Raw genomic sequence first — 14,796 nt, 5'->3', positions numbered from 1 at the left:
TCCAAAGAGGAGGGAGAGAAAAAGGGCCCCTGCTAGCAACTTCTTGTGAAATGTTCTGTGACTCTAAATCAATAAGGGGGAATCAGTATTCTATTCACTTGACATGACAAAATAGTAAGGGAATTTAGTTTTATCTTATGGCCATTTTAAGAGGAGACACAAGACATAATGGGAGGGAGAGAGAGAGAAACATGTAGGTGATAAGAGAGATGATACTGTTGTTCAAAGTGGGGGTGTGTGTGTGCAGAAGGGGAAAGAAGGACCAAAAGGTAAGGAGAACGAGCAGAAAGGAGTTTACGACTATATGGCCAGGAAGGCTGATGGATTCAGTTATTTCTAAGCCTCACTGGAAATCACACCACACCTCAGTTTTGGAAGGATCTGTCACGCACAGAAAGCAATATCTCTTTGTCCTGCCCCTCAAGGGATCATGAGTGGAAAAAATAACAAGGTAACTTATATCCTAATCTGGTCCCTGCAGCCTTCAAATCTAATGTTTTACCTTTTAGAAAGCAGCACTATGGTCTTCAGGAAAAGAGAGAGTAAGAACATTGCTGTCTAGAGGAGGAAACATGTAGGATATGGTGAAAATTTCTAGAAATCCTCCAGGAATAATGGACAGATCTGGAGTCCAGGGCTAGGCTCCAACAGCCACTTTAAAGTGCTGATGTGGGTCATGCTTCCCACAGATATAGCATCTTTGGCTGGGGGACTTCCCAGTTGTAGCATGCCTCCAGAACTTGTGTAAAATCCTGTTGCCTAAGTGGATCCACTAACAGAGATCCCACTTCTGCCTGGTCTCCCCACATTCACAGCCCCATGAGGGGCCAAGTCAGAATGAAGCCTCCCAGCTGACTTGATCCCCAGTGTCCCCAAAAAACCATGATAATTTACCAGTGCCCCACTGCTCAGCAGAATCACAAAGATAATAAAGCTCTCAAACCAGCTGTGTTTCACTATTTGGTAGCAGGTTTTCCGTAGGTTCCACCAAATGATCCAAGGGGACTTTCTCTTGTCCATAGCACAGCATGGAAAGCAGCAATTCAGGCCTGCAAGGAATTAGACCAGCACATCATCATTAGTGTCTGTAGTAAATCTGCACTCATAGCCCAACTCCACACCCCTACCTGTACACACCACGTGACTTCACAAATCCTCCAGCTAAAGAAGTGGTGTCGTTTTCCCAACCCTGGGAATCTGGGCTCAGCCATGTGACAAAATTTGGCCAATAGAGCAGAGTAGGAGTCATAATGTGCCAGGTCTGACTCAGTGAAAACTTCAACAAAGACACAGAAACTACAGAAAATATTAAAAAGAACCAATCATAACTGACAAATAATTGACATTAAAAATGCCCTAGAGGGAATTAACAACAGATTAGAGGATGCATAGGAACAGAACAGCAGTCTGGAAGACAGAGCAGTGGAAATCACCCAATCAGAACAGCAAAAAAGAAGAAAGAATTTTTTAAATGTGGAGTGTTTAAGAGACCCCTGGGACAACATCAAGCATACTAACATTAGCATTATAGGGAGAACCTCCATAAGACTATTGGTGAGTTTTCAGCAGAAACTTTATAGAGCAGAGGGACTGGTATAATATATTCAGAATGCTGAAAGAAAAAACTTACAACCAAGAATACTCTGTCTGGCAGGCGAACATTCAGAATTGAAGGAGAGAGGGTTTCTCAGACAAGCAAAAGCTAAAGGAGTTCATCACCACTACACCAACCTTACAAGAAATGTTAAAGAACTTATTTAAACAAAAAAGAAAAGGCTATATAACTAGAAACAAGAAAATTATGGAAGAAAAACCTCACTGGTAAAGGCAAACATATAGTAAAGGTAGTGGATAACCATCTGTAAAGCTAGTCTGAATTTATTGTACCAGGTTCTCTTGTATATGACTGATTGTTTTTCTCCAGCTGCTTTTAAGATTCTCTATCTTTAATTTTTGACATTTTAATTATAATGTGTGTTGAGGTGGATCTCTTTGGGTTCATCTTGTTTAGGAATCACTATGCTCCCTGGACGTGGATGTCTGTTTTCTTCCCTAGATTAGGGAAGTTTTTGGCCATTATTTCTTCACATGACATTTCTGTCCCTTTTCTCTTTCTTCTCCTTCTGAGGCCCCTATAATGCCAATGTTAGTACGTTTGATGTTGTCCCAGGGGTCCCTTAAACGCTTCACATTTTTAAAAATTCTTTCTTCTTTCTGCTGTTCTGATTAGTGATTTCCACTGCCCTGTCTTCAAGACCACTAATTTGTTCTTCTGTGTCCTCTAATCCATTGTTAATTCCCTCTAGTGTATTTTTCCTACATTTTCTAAGTCTTTGTTAAAGTTCTTCCTGGAATTAAGTTCTCCATCTTTCTCCCTAGTTTGGTGAGAATTCTTATGATCATATCTATGAACTCTTTATCAGGGAAATTACTTACCTCTGTTTCTTTAGGGTTTTTTTTCTGGGGTTTCATTTTGTTCTTTCATTTGGAATATATTCTTCTGCCTCCTCATTTTGTTTGACTTTTAGTTTTTGCTTCTATGAATTAGGTGAAACAGCTACCTATCCTGGCCCTGAAGGAGTGGACTTGTGTGGGTGTGTCCCCTGTGTAGACTGCTTATGCCTAACAGCTTTAGCAGGGCAACTGGGGCTGGAGCATGCCTGGGGCACTACAACCCAAGGCCACATAGGCAGAGCAGCTAGGGTTAGAGTGGGCTTGAGCTGGGGTCAGTCTCTGTGGAGCACTGAGGTCACCTTGGTGGGACTGCTGAGGCTGGGCAGGCCTAGGCTAAGGGCAGTCCCTGGGGAGTGCTGAGCCCAAGGCTGCCTTGGTGGCATACACAGAGCTGGAGTGAGTGAGGGCCGGGCGAAGTTCTGGGGGGAAGCAAACAAAGGCTCTTGCTGGTACCTCGGACCCCACAGAGGGCTCCAGCAGTTCCCTGCCCATTTGGCAGAAGCTCTAGGGTTAGTACATGGATTTCCTTCCAGTATAGGCTAGATGTCATTTAGGACATCTTTTGCTGTGTCCTAAGGTGGGAGCCAGTACTCAGGCCCCTTAGTAATATCCCTTCCTGTTGCACATCACTACACTGGGGGTGGTGTTCCCATGGATACCATGTCTCCATATTTCCGCCCTGCTTCTATGTGGTCCTTCTATATGTAATAGCTGTTCAATCAGCCTACACTTCTTTTTCAGGAGGAACTTATCTATATGTAGGTGTAGATTTGGTGTGTCCATGGGAGGAGGTGAGCTCAGAGTCTTCCTACATCACCATCTTGGACCCCTTCTCCCAGAGAAAAATCTTGAGGGATGAGTTGAGGGCCTGGTAGGAACTCCAGCCAACCCCAGACTTATGGTCAAATTCTCCTGGTCTGTGACCTCAAGTACATCCTGACAATTGATGTCCTGGGGACTACAAAAAGTGGCAGCAATATTGGCCAGTAGGTTTTCCAGGGAAAATTTCTAGAGTTTCTACCCTGGTTTTGGGGCTGTATAAGTTGAGCCCACTTGAATCAAGAATTTCCTAAAATCCTTTTTGCCTGGACCTGATAATCCAGGGGAGGCCTTTATTTTTTTATTTTTTTTTTTTTTGTCTCCAGGAGAAGTAGAAAGAAGGTATCTATCAAAACTATACAGCTTCAAAGAATAACAGAATACCATCCAAATATTCCATTAACTGAATGTAGAAATACTGCCACTTACCTTTGGGCAAACATCTCTCTGGTTCCTTCTTGGAAACCATGTCAGATATCTGCCTGAAAGGATCCTGTGGATCAATGGTGCTACATTCTGAGAGGACACTGGTATCATCAGACTTCTGTACAGCAGAACAAAGGAAAGGAGGAATCATTTACCAACACCCTCCCTCACCATGGTAGTACCTAATACTTCATTTTGTGACTTTTTAGGCATGAAACTAGCTTATGAGGGTTGTCTAGAAAGCATCCCTCTTGTTAGATCCTTTCCTAATGCTCTGACCAGCCCTGAGTTCAGGAGAGAATTCTCTAACTGCTCTTGCTTGGCTGATGAAAGGCAAGGCACATGAAGATCTCAACTTCCTTCTATCCAAATCCTACCTCTGATCCACTAATCTTAAATACAGAAGCCAGGTGAAGAAGAGGAGGCCACTTTACTGAGACTGAAATTATCAGCTACCTCAACTCCCAGAATAATAGGCCTAGACCAGTGGTTTTCCTGCAGGAGGAATCTTGACCTCCAGGAGACATTCTGACAATGTTTAAAGACACTTTTAAAATTTTTAAAATTGGGGGGGGGGATACTATGGGCATCTAGTGGGTAGAGGCCAAGGTGCTACTAGTCACTCTCAACACACAGAATAGTCCACCACAATAAGGAATTATCCAAATGTCACAGTAGAGAGGCTGAGAAACTCTGGCCTAGAGCTGTACTTAACATCTAATTCTGGCAGTTTGCTCTGCACAAATCTTGATATTTTCCCATAGTGACTATCTTAGAGAAGGTTATGGATGAGCCATGTTTCGTCTGGGAATACCTTGGGGAAATTACCTTTTGGGGATTCTGTATTGACAGATAAGGATCATCTTCAGAGAATACATCAATTTCTACACTTTGAGCTCCTGGACTGGTGGACTCCTTGTTCTTCTGATGTAGTTCATAAGCCTGACAGAGAAACCCAGAATAGAATTAATATTCCTCCTGGACATCTCACTTGAGATGAAACAAGTTTAAATTCCTTTTGGTTTTCTGTTTGTTATGAAAATTGTGACATTATTAATCTTTTTCTTTTTACTTTTTAAAAATGCTCCCGGAAAAACTGAACATATAATAATTCTGGGAAAACGGCTATACAAAACAGATAAAAAAAACTTACTCATAAGTAATATAACCAAAACAATATGGTTTGGGTACCAAATTCACTAGATAATTAAGAGGTGAAACTTACTGTATCCTCACTCACACTCAACCCCAAACAGCAGAATACACATTCTTCTCAAGTGCACATAAAATACTTCCAATATAGACAACATGCTAGGCCATAAGGGAGCCTCAATAAATCTGAAAGGATTGAAATTGTACAGAGTATGTTCTCTGATCACAATGAATTAAAATTAGAAATGAACAACAACAACAAAAATTTGAAGAATTCACAAATATGTGGAAATTAAAATATTCTTAAATAGACAACAGGTCATATAAATCACAAAAGAAATTAGAAAAGATTTTAAGATAAATGGAAATGAAAATACAATATGCCAAAATTTGTTGAATGCAGCTAACAGTGCCTAGAGGGAAATTTATAGCTATAAATAGCTGTAATTTAATAAAAGAAACATCTCAAATCAATAGCCTAAACTTCTATCTTAAGTCACTGGAAAAGGAAGAGAAAACTAAACTCAAAGCAAGTAGAAAAAAGCATGAGCAGAAATTAATAAAATAAAATAGATAGACAAAATCAACAAAACCAAGAGTTGATTATTCTAAAAGATCAACAAAAGTTGACAAAACTAACAAAACTGACCATGAGAGAAGATCAAATTACTAAAATCAGGAATGAAAGAAGGGATATTACTATCAACCTTACAGGAATCAAGAAGACTTTAAGGAAATACTATGAATAACTGTATGTCAACAAATTAGATAATTTCAATGAAATGGACATATTCCTAGAAATACAAAAACTACCAAAACAGACTCAAGAAGAAATAGGAAATCTAAATAGCCATATAACAAATAAAGAGATTGGATTTGTAATTTAAAATCTTCCCATAGAGACTTCCAGTTTCTGGTCTGACATGTAAGAAGACATGTAGGTCTCCACTCTACCTTAAGATGTAAATGCTGGAACAACTGGAAAATCAACAAATCTTAGATTCATAAGAGAAGTGAGATCCAGGGCAAACTGCTGTCTCCCAAGCTGGAAAGACAGACAAGCAAGTACAGAGAATCACAACTTACTGGAGCAGAAACCCAAGAGCAAAACCAGCTGTGGGAACCAGTGTCAGGATAGGGAAACCTGAACTATTATTGACAAATTGCCAGTGGCTCAGTATGCACAAGTCTAAGAGATAAAAAAGCTCCAGGGGACCCAGCCCTCAGGAGGCCACCACAGTTTTGTGGGTTTTACTTCTTGGAGCTCTACCAGGTTCTCACAGCGAATATCAGAGAAAAATCCCCTCGTGCTTCTGTAAAGGGGAGTAGAAAAGGAATCGCTTCAAAAAATGGGAGAGCGTTCTGTTCTTAACAAGGTCTGCCCTCCAAAGAAACTAGTTAACTAGTGCCTAACCTGCTGGGGTTTTATCAGGGTCTGACCTGGGTGATGGAAATACCCAGTTGCAGCCAGCTTTAGGTTTCCACATGGAGGGAGGGAAATATCCAACTCCAGGTCACTCTAGCCATTCTGTCCCACCTAAGGTGGTGGGTGGGAGGGGGGTACTGAGCAACACTGTGGAGTTCACAGTCCAGAAGCACAAGTGACTAAAAGACTGAAACCTAAACATAGGACTACAGAACTCTTCCATTCTCCCCACACCTTACCAATACATTACCAAAGGCCTATCTGCAGCCATTCCATCTATCCAGTACATCAAGTCTGACAATGAAGAAAAAATTTAAAAACATACCAAAAGGCAAAAAATGCAGTTTGAAGAGGCAGAGAAAGCTTCAGAACTAGACTCAATATGGCAGAGATGTTGGAATTACCACTTTAGGAATTTAAAATAACTATGATTAAAATGTTAAAGGCTCTACTGGATAATGTAAGCATGCAAGAATATACAAGCAATTTAAACAGACAGACAGAAATTCTCAGAAAGAATAAAAAAGAAATGCTAGAGATCAAAAACACTCTAACAGAGCTAATGAATGCCATTAGCAGGCTTATTAGTAGAGTGGACACCGGTGAGGAAAGAATCTTTGCACTCAAGGCCAGCTCAATAGAAACCTTTAAAACTGAAAAGCAAAGAGAAAAAACACAGAACAAAACAGAACTGAATACCAAAGACCTGTAGGGAAACTACAAAGATATAATATACTTATAATGGGAATAGCAGAAGGAGAAGAAAGAAAAGAACAGAACAAATATTTGAAACAATAATAACTGAGAATTTTCCAAACAATATTAAATCTCAATTATAGTTTGTAACATTATTTGGATGGACCTTGAGGACATTATGTTCAAGTGAAATAAGTCAGACTGAGAAAGATAAATACTTTATGATATTTATATGTGGAATCTTAAAATATCAGAATTTGGAAAAACAGAGAGTAGAATCATGGTTACCAGGGGCTGGAAAGTGGGGGAATTGGGGAGATGTTAGTTAAAAGTACAAACTTCCAATTAAAAGATGAATAAGTCAGGGAATCTAATGTACAGCATTGTGATTATTGTAAACAATACTGTATTATATACTTGAAGTTGCTAATATAGTGAACCTTAAATGTTCTCACCACAAAGAAAGAAATGATAATTATGTGACATGATGGAGATGTTACTAATGCTGCTGCTACAGTGGTAATCATATTGTAATAGATATATGTACTAAATTGTGTTGTACACTTTAAATGTACACAAGGTCCTATGGTGGTTATATCTCAATAAAGCTGGGGGAAAAAGAAAAAGAAGAGGAGGAAGACTTCTCAACTCATTTAATGAGGTCCATATTAACGTGATACCAAATCCAGGCAGACACATTACAAGGGAAAAACCTAGAGATGCAAAATTATTAACAAAATATTAATAAACTGAATCCAAATATATATAAAAGGATAATATACTTTAACTGAGTAGGGATAATCCAAGGAAAGCGCAGTTGATTTAACATTCAAAATAAACAAGAAACTATTAGTGAGACTGAATATCCTATTGGTAATTTACATTTTCTGTATTTATGTGTAGCCTTCGATTTATTTTCTATTGATTTATATTTATATGTATAATTTATATGGGTTTACTATCTATATACATAGACAGACCATATATATATATACCATATATAAATACATAAAAAAATTAAGATTGCCCCAACTCTCAATTCTACTAAAAATAAATAAATGAGAAAAAAAAACCCTATGATTATACCAATAAATATAGGAAATGCATTTCAGAAAGTTCAATATGTATTAATGGTTTAAAAAAAAAAAACCTCCTAACAAACCAGGAATAAAGGGAACTTCCTCAACTAAGATCTTAATGGGGAAAGGCTTTATGTTTCCACCTAAGATCAGGAGCCAGGCAATATATACACTCTCATGACTCCTAGTCAACACTAAACTGATGGCCCTAACCAATGTAATAAGGCAAGGAAAAAGAAAATTGTTTTAAAAAGTAAAATTATCTTTGAAGATGAAATAATTATATGCATAGAAAATTCTAAGGCATCTATAAAAAAAGCTTTTGGAATTATCAAGTCAGTTCACCAAGGTTGCAGGACACAAGGTCAAAATACAAAAGCCAATTACATTTCTGTGAACTAATTATGAACATTTGGTAATTGAAATTCTAAAAATTACCATTTAAGATATCATAAAGACATTAACTACTTAGGGGTAAATTTAACCAAATACGTCAAGACTTCTACACTGTAAACTACAAAACATTGTTAAGAGAAATCAAAGAAAATCTGCATAGGTGGAGAACTATACACGTTCATGAATCGGAACATACAATATTGTTAAGATGCCAATTATCTACAAAAAGATCTATATATTCAATGCAATTCTAAACAAAATCCCAGCAGTCTTTCCTATGAAAAGTTGGCAAGCTGAATGTAAAATGCATAAGGAAATGCAAAGGACTACAACAGCCCAATAGCCAAAATAAATCTGATAAAGAGTGAAGTTATGTAACTTGCTTTAAAAAATTATTATAAATCTACAGTAATAAAGACAGTGCAGTATGGCTATAAAATAGATACACAGATCAATTAAACAGAATTAAGAGTTCATAAAAAGGTATATATCTATATATATACACACACACAATTGATTTGTTAATTTTATTTTATTGAGTTATAGTCAGTTTACAATGTTGTGTCAATTTCCAGTGTAGAACACAATTTTTCAGTTATACGTGAACATACATATATTCATTGTCGCATACTTTTTTACCATGAGCTACCACAAGATCTTGTATCTATTTCTCTGTGCTATATAGTATAATCTTGTTCATCTATTCTATATATACCTGTCAGTATCTACAAATTTCAAACTCCAATTTGTCCCTTCCCACCCCGCAATCCCCTGGCAACCACAAGTTTATATTCTATGCCTATGACTCTGTTTCTCTGTTGTATTTATGTTCATTTGTCTTTTTCTTTTCTTTTCTTCTCTTTTCTTTTGTCTTCCTGTCTTCCTTCCTTCCTGTCTTCCTTCCTTGCTTCCTTCCTTTCTTTCTCTCTTTCTTTCAGATTCCACATATGAGCGATCTCATATGGTATTTTTCTTCCTCCTTCTGGCTTACTTCACTTAGAATGACATCCTCCAGGGACATCCATGTTGCTGCAAATGGCATTATGTTGTCATTTTTATGGCTGAATAGTATTCCATTGTATAAATATACCACTTCTTTATCCATTCCTCTGTCGATGGACATTTAGGCTGTTTCCATGTCTTGGCTATTGTAAATAGTGCTGCTATGAACACTGGGGTGCAGGTGTCTTTTTGAAGTAGAGTTCCTTCTGGATATGTGCCCAGGAGTAGGATTACTGGGTCATATGGTAAGTCTATTCCTAGTCTTTTGAGGAATCTCCATACTGTTTTCCACGGTGGATGCACCAAACTGCATTTCCACCAGCAACGTAGGAAGGTTCCCTTTTCTCCACAGCCTCTCCAGCATTTGTCATTTGTGGACTTTTGAATGATGGCCATTCTGACTGGTGTGAGGTGATACCTCATTGTAGTTTTGATTTGCATTTCTCTGATAATTAGTGATACTGAGCATTTTTTCACGTGCCTGTTGGTCATTTGTAGGTCTTCACTGCAGAATTGCTTGTTTAGGTCTTCTGCCCATTTTGGGATTGGCTTGTCTGTTTTTTTCTTATTAAGTCATGTGAGCTGCTTATATATTCTGGAGATCAAGCCTTTGTCAGTTTCATCTTTTGCAAATATTTTCTCCCATTCCATAGGCTGTCGTTTTGTTTTGCTTATGGTTTCCTTTGCTGTGCAAAAGCTTGTAAGTTTAATTAGGTCCCATTTGTTTATTCTTGCTTTTATTTCTATTGCTTGGGTACACTGCCCTAGAAGAACATTTTTGAGATGTATGTGAGATAATGTTTTGCCTATGTTTTCTTCTAGAAGGTTTATTGTATCTTGTCTTATGTTTAAGTCTGATCCATTTTGAGTTTATTTTTGTGTATGGTGTAAGGGAATGTTCTAGCTTCATTGATTTACATGCTGCTGTCCAGTTTTCTCAACACCATTTGCTGAAGAGACTGTCTTTATTTCATTGTATATTCTCGCCTCCTTTGTCAAAGATTAGTTGACCAAAAGCTTGTGGGTTCATTTCTGGGCTCTCTATTCTGTTCCACTGGTCCATATGTCTGTTTTTGTACCAATATCATGCTGTTTTGATTACTGTAGCTATGTAGTATTTGAAGTCTCAGAGGGTTATTCCTCCAGCCTCTTTCTTTTTCTGCAGTAATGTTTTGGCAATTCTAGGTCTTTTGTGATTCCATATAAATTTTATTATGATTTGTTCTAGTTCTGTGAAATATGTCCTGGGTAATTTGATAGGTATTGCATTAAGTTTGTAGATTACCTTGGGCATTAAATATGACCATTTTAACAATATTGATTCTTCCAATCCAGGAGCATGGGATATCTTTCCATTTTTTAAAGTCTTCTTTAATTTCCTTCATCAATGTTTTATAGTTCTCCGTATTTAAGTCTTTCACCTCCTTGGGTAGATTTATTCCTAGGTATTTTATTATGTTGGGTGCTATTTTAAAGGGGATTGTTTCTTTACTTTCTTTTCAATTCTTTGTTGATTCATCATTAGTGTAAAGAAATGCAGCTGATTTTTGAAAGTTAATCTTGTAACCTGCAACCTTGCTGAATTCTTTGATTAATTCTAGTAGTTTTTGTACATACAATTGATTTTTAACAAAGATAATAAGTTGATTCATTGGGATAAGAATAGTCTTTTCAATATAATGTACTAGAATTACTAAATATATATACAGGGAAAAAATGACTCAACTCATACCATTTATAAAAATTAAACTGGAATGCATTATGGACTTGAACCTCAGAATTAAGCCTATAAAATCCTCAAAGAAAACATTTGAAACTTTAGGTTTTTTAAATACTTTTTGGAATGGAAACAAAACACATGAACCATAGTGGTAATACTGATAAATTATATTTCATCAAAATTGAAAATTTCTGCTCATTGAAAGATACCATTAAGAAAATTAAAGGTGAACTACAGACAGAAAATATATGCAATATACATATCAGAATAAGGACTTACACATATTCAGAATATGTAATAAACTCTTACAACTCAATAATAAGAAAACAAATCCCTCAATAAAAGTGAGCAATAGATACATCACCAATGAAGATATTATGCAATATCACTATTTGTCATTGAAATAAAAATTAAAACCACAGTGGGGTACCACTACAAACCTATTACAGTGGTTAAAATTTTAAAAGGGATTTAAAACATAATGTTTGATGACATCAAACATTGGCAAGGATATGGAGTAATGGAACTCCTGTACATTGCTGGTGGGTGGGAATGCAGTATGTTACAACCATTATGGAAACCTCAGGAATATACAAACAGCCCTGCTGCATCCAGAATGAAGTCTGTAGGTGTCCATTTAGGACATCCATCACCTGCCACTCCCTGACAGCCCTCATCTCTCACCACTTCTCACCCATGAGCCCCTCACTGGTCCCTGCAGAGACTCTAAGTTTTTTTCCCACCACTGTCTCTTTCGCTATGCTACTCTTTTAACCTTCCACATTCCCTTTCCTCACCTTTCAGCCAATTCAAACTCTATATTTCTTCTTTCAGGGCTCAACCAAAGGCACTTGTTTCCCCTGTTGCCCCAGCCCACTCTGATCTTGCTCCCCTCTGAATCTCCCTGACACCTCCCATCTGTACCACATGTGCACGACCATGATTAGAACCAGCCCTGGGATGTGTATATTGGTCTTGAGGGGCAGCCACTCAACAAACTAAGGGTACATTTTATACCCTTATCATCTCTGCACAGTGCTCAGAACAGGGCAGTCAACCCGGTGCCCCATGGCAACTCTAGCTTTAGACAACATCTAAGTCTACGTGTGAACCTTCATACCTGTTTTCCAGCCTCAGGTTGTGTGACACACTGTGTCTTATCTTCATCAGGAGATTCAGCATTATCTTCTTCCTCTGCAAGTGGGGCCAACCAAGTCCGATCATGTCCGATACTCAAGGTCTTTGGTGCATAAGTCAGTACCCCAAACTCCTCCTGGGTCTCTGGGCCCCTTTTAATCTCTGTAACCAGGGGAATGACGTCTTTGTTCTCTGCAGCAAGGCCTCCTGTCACCTCTTTTTGCCTTGGTAAATGCTGCCTCCTGTACTGCTTGCGACAAAAATGCTCAAGAGTATGTATCACAAAACAAAAAGCCCGGCGGAACCTATCCAGGGCTAACTGTACTTTGGTTTTCCTGGCCTCTCCTTCCAAGTGGCCATCTCTCTCCTCATTGCTGAAGGAATTTAGCAGCAAGGCAATGAAGAGGTTGAGTACCTGGGAAGGGGCAAAGGAGAGGGGTGGGTTATAGCTCAGTGGTAGAGTGTATGCTTAGCATGCACAAGGTCCTGGGTTCAATTGTACCTCCACTATTAAAAAAAAAAATTAGCAAAGGAAAGAATAAGTAGGTTTCCAGAACTTTTCCCCAAGACCCAAAACAAAGTCAAATAAGAGTTCTCTGTCCTTCTGTCTTCCAAGAAAGTTCATCTATAAAATAAATAAAGAGGACAGAAGACTGAGGAAGTTTAGAGACATCAAGATAAGACTGAAGAAAAACTGAAGTTAAGGAGTACAGAGAGCCTCTATTTGCTAAGTCCTCTTTGCTACTTAAGTGCCCTTCTCAAGTACCATGTCTTCCTAGTGCTCCCTTTCCACTCCCTTGGGTGATATCTGATCTTCTGATCTCTTGTATCTCTTACTGTCTATCAACAACACTTATAAGGTACTTAGGATAAAGCTATTATGTATGGATAGATTTGCATTATAGCCCCAACTTGATTCTGAAGATCTTGTGCTCAGGTATCCCTGTCTGTCTCCTGTCTCCTCACACCCTCACTGGTGTACGCCTAGTTAGCCTCTCCATAAATATCCACATTTCCAGCTGCAAGTAACAGACTTAGCACAGCTTACACAATAAGAAAATGTAACATGACAAGATGATTGACACTAAAACAGGGGACCAATTATGACCTGACGATAGGTTTGTTCCACCTTCCCTCTATGTTCTTCAGTGTTGACTTCGTCTTAGTTTGGTTCTTCTAATGGTCCCATAATGGCTGCAGTTCTACCAGGAACCACAGTCATAAAAGGCCCAGAGGAGGTAAAAAGGACCATTTTCCCCCCTTATCCCTTCTCCTCCTTCTCCTCCATCATCATCTTCTTTTAAAGAACAAGAAACCTTCCTCAGGGGACATCTCTTTACATTTTACTGACCAAATTCAGTCAAAAACCCCTACCTCAGCAAATCAGCAAATCAATGGTTTTTGAATAATTACCTAGCGTAGAATAGACATTGGGGCATTAGTCTTCATGAGTACTACGTGATAAGGTTTTGTTTCATGTTTACTGTAGTTCCCTCAAACCAAATTCAAATGCAGATTTTTACATACAATAAATTTATAGTTCCATATTTAGAATAACAATTTTCACTAGTGAAGTGCTGCAAAAGAAGATAATGCATTTTTTAGTTCATGTATTAACTACAGCAACAACAACAAAACTAAGACACTCACCACGAGTTTTCCCATCACCATGATCAGCAGAAAGACAATAACGCACAGGTATCGATCAGCTTCTTGCATACATTCCCACATGTTTTCGATCCATTCCCCACACAGGATGCGGAATACCACCAGAAAGGAGTGGTAGAAATCCCCCATGTGCCAGCGTCGGGGTTCTTCCGAATTACTCTTTTTATAACTGAATTGAGAGCCAAAAAGCTGCATGCCAACTACTGAGAAAATGAAGACCACAATGCCCAAGACCACAGTCAGGTTTCCAAGGGCCCCAACAGAATGGCCAATTATCTTAATCAGTGTGTTTAAAGTTGGCCAGGATTTGGCTAACTTGAAGACCCTCAGCTGTAAAAACAGACAATAAACAAAAAGTGGAAGAAAAGCCAGTTAAGGACAAATTCCATCTGCTCAGCTATAATTCAAATGACATGTTCCCAAAACACAGCATTTATGACTATCAAAAATCTTTTCAAAGCCAAATTCATCTTAAACATTGTCACCAACACCATGTCCTAATATAATATTCACCTGTATCTACTTTTTGTTTTAAAAATGGAATAGTTTGGTCTAATTTTTTAATGATAAACACTTTAGGATCATAACGGTGGAATTCAGCATACATATTTATTAAATAAAATGAATGTTTTGGAACCCTATATAATATACCAAGGGTCAAAAACTCTGGCCCCAGTGTCAAATCCAACCTACTGGCTGTTTTTATATGGTCTGACAGGTAGGAGTGTTTTTTACATTTTTAAATGATTGGAAATAATCAAAAGAAAAATATTTCATTACACATGAAAATTATATGAAGTTCAAATTTCCATGTCCATAAA

At 38.1% G+C, this 14,796-nt stretch overlaps 1 protein-coding gene across 1 annotated transcript in view; it reads right to left on the bottom strand.

The window, feature by feature from the left end:
• SCN11A (sodium voltage-gated channel alpha subunit 11) overlaps nt 1-14,796 on the bottom strand; it is a 123,660-nt gene that overhangs the window by 24,724 nt on the left and 84,140 nt on the right. The window contains exons 20-24 of the mRNA XM_064496730.1: nt 13,958-14,305; nt 12,291-12,722; nt 4,528-4,641; nt 3,703-3,817; nt 895-1,049 (exon numbers count right to left, since the gene is read on the bottom strand). Of these exons, the coding sequence (XP_064352800.1) occupies nt 895-1,049; nt 3,703-3,817; nt 4,528-4,641; nt 12,291-12,722; nt 13,958-14,305 (1,164 nt within the window). The remainder of the gene's footprint in view (nt 1-894; nt 1,050-3,702; nt 3,818-4,527; nt 4,642-12,290; nt 12,723-13,957; nt 14,306-14,796) is intronic.

Source organism: Camelus dromedarius, chromosome 17, assembly GCF_036321535.1.
Source record: "Camelus dromedarius isolate mCamDro1 chromosome 17, mCamDro1.pat, whole genome shotgun sequence".
NCBI classification, from domain to species: Eukaryota; Metazoa; Chordata; class Mammalia; order Artiodactyla; family Camelidae; genus Camelus; species Camelus dromedarius.
The sequence above is the reverse complement of the archived record's forward strand: the minus strand, read 5'-3'. Positions and strand labels throughout refer to the sequence as shown.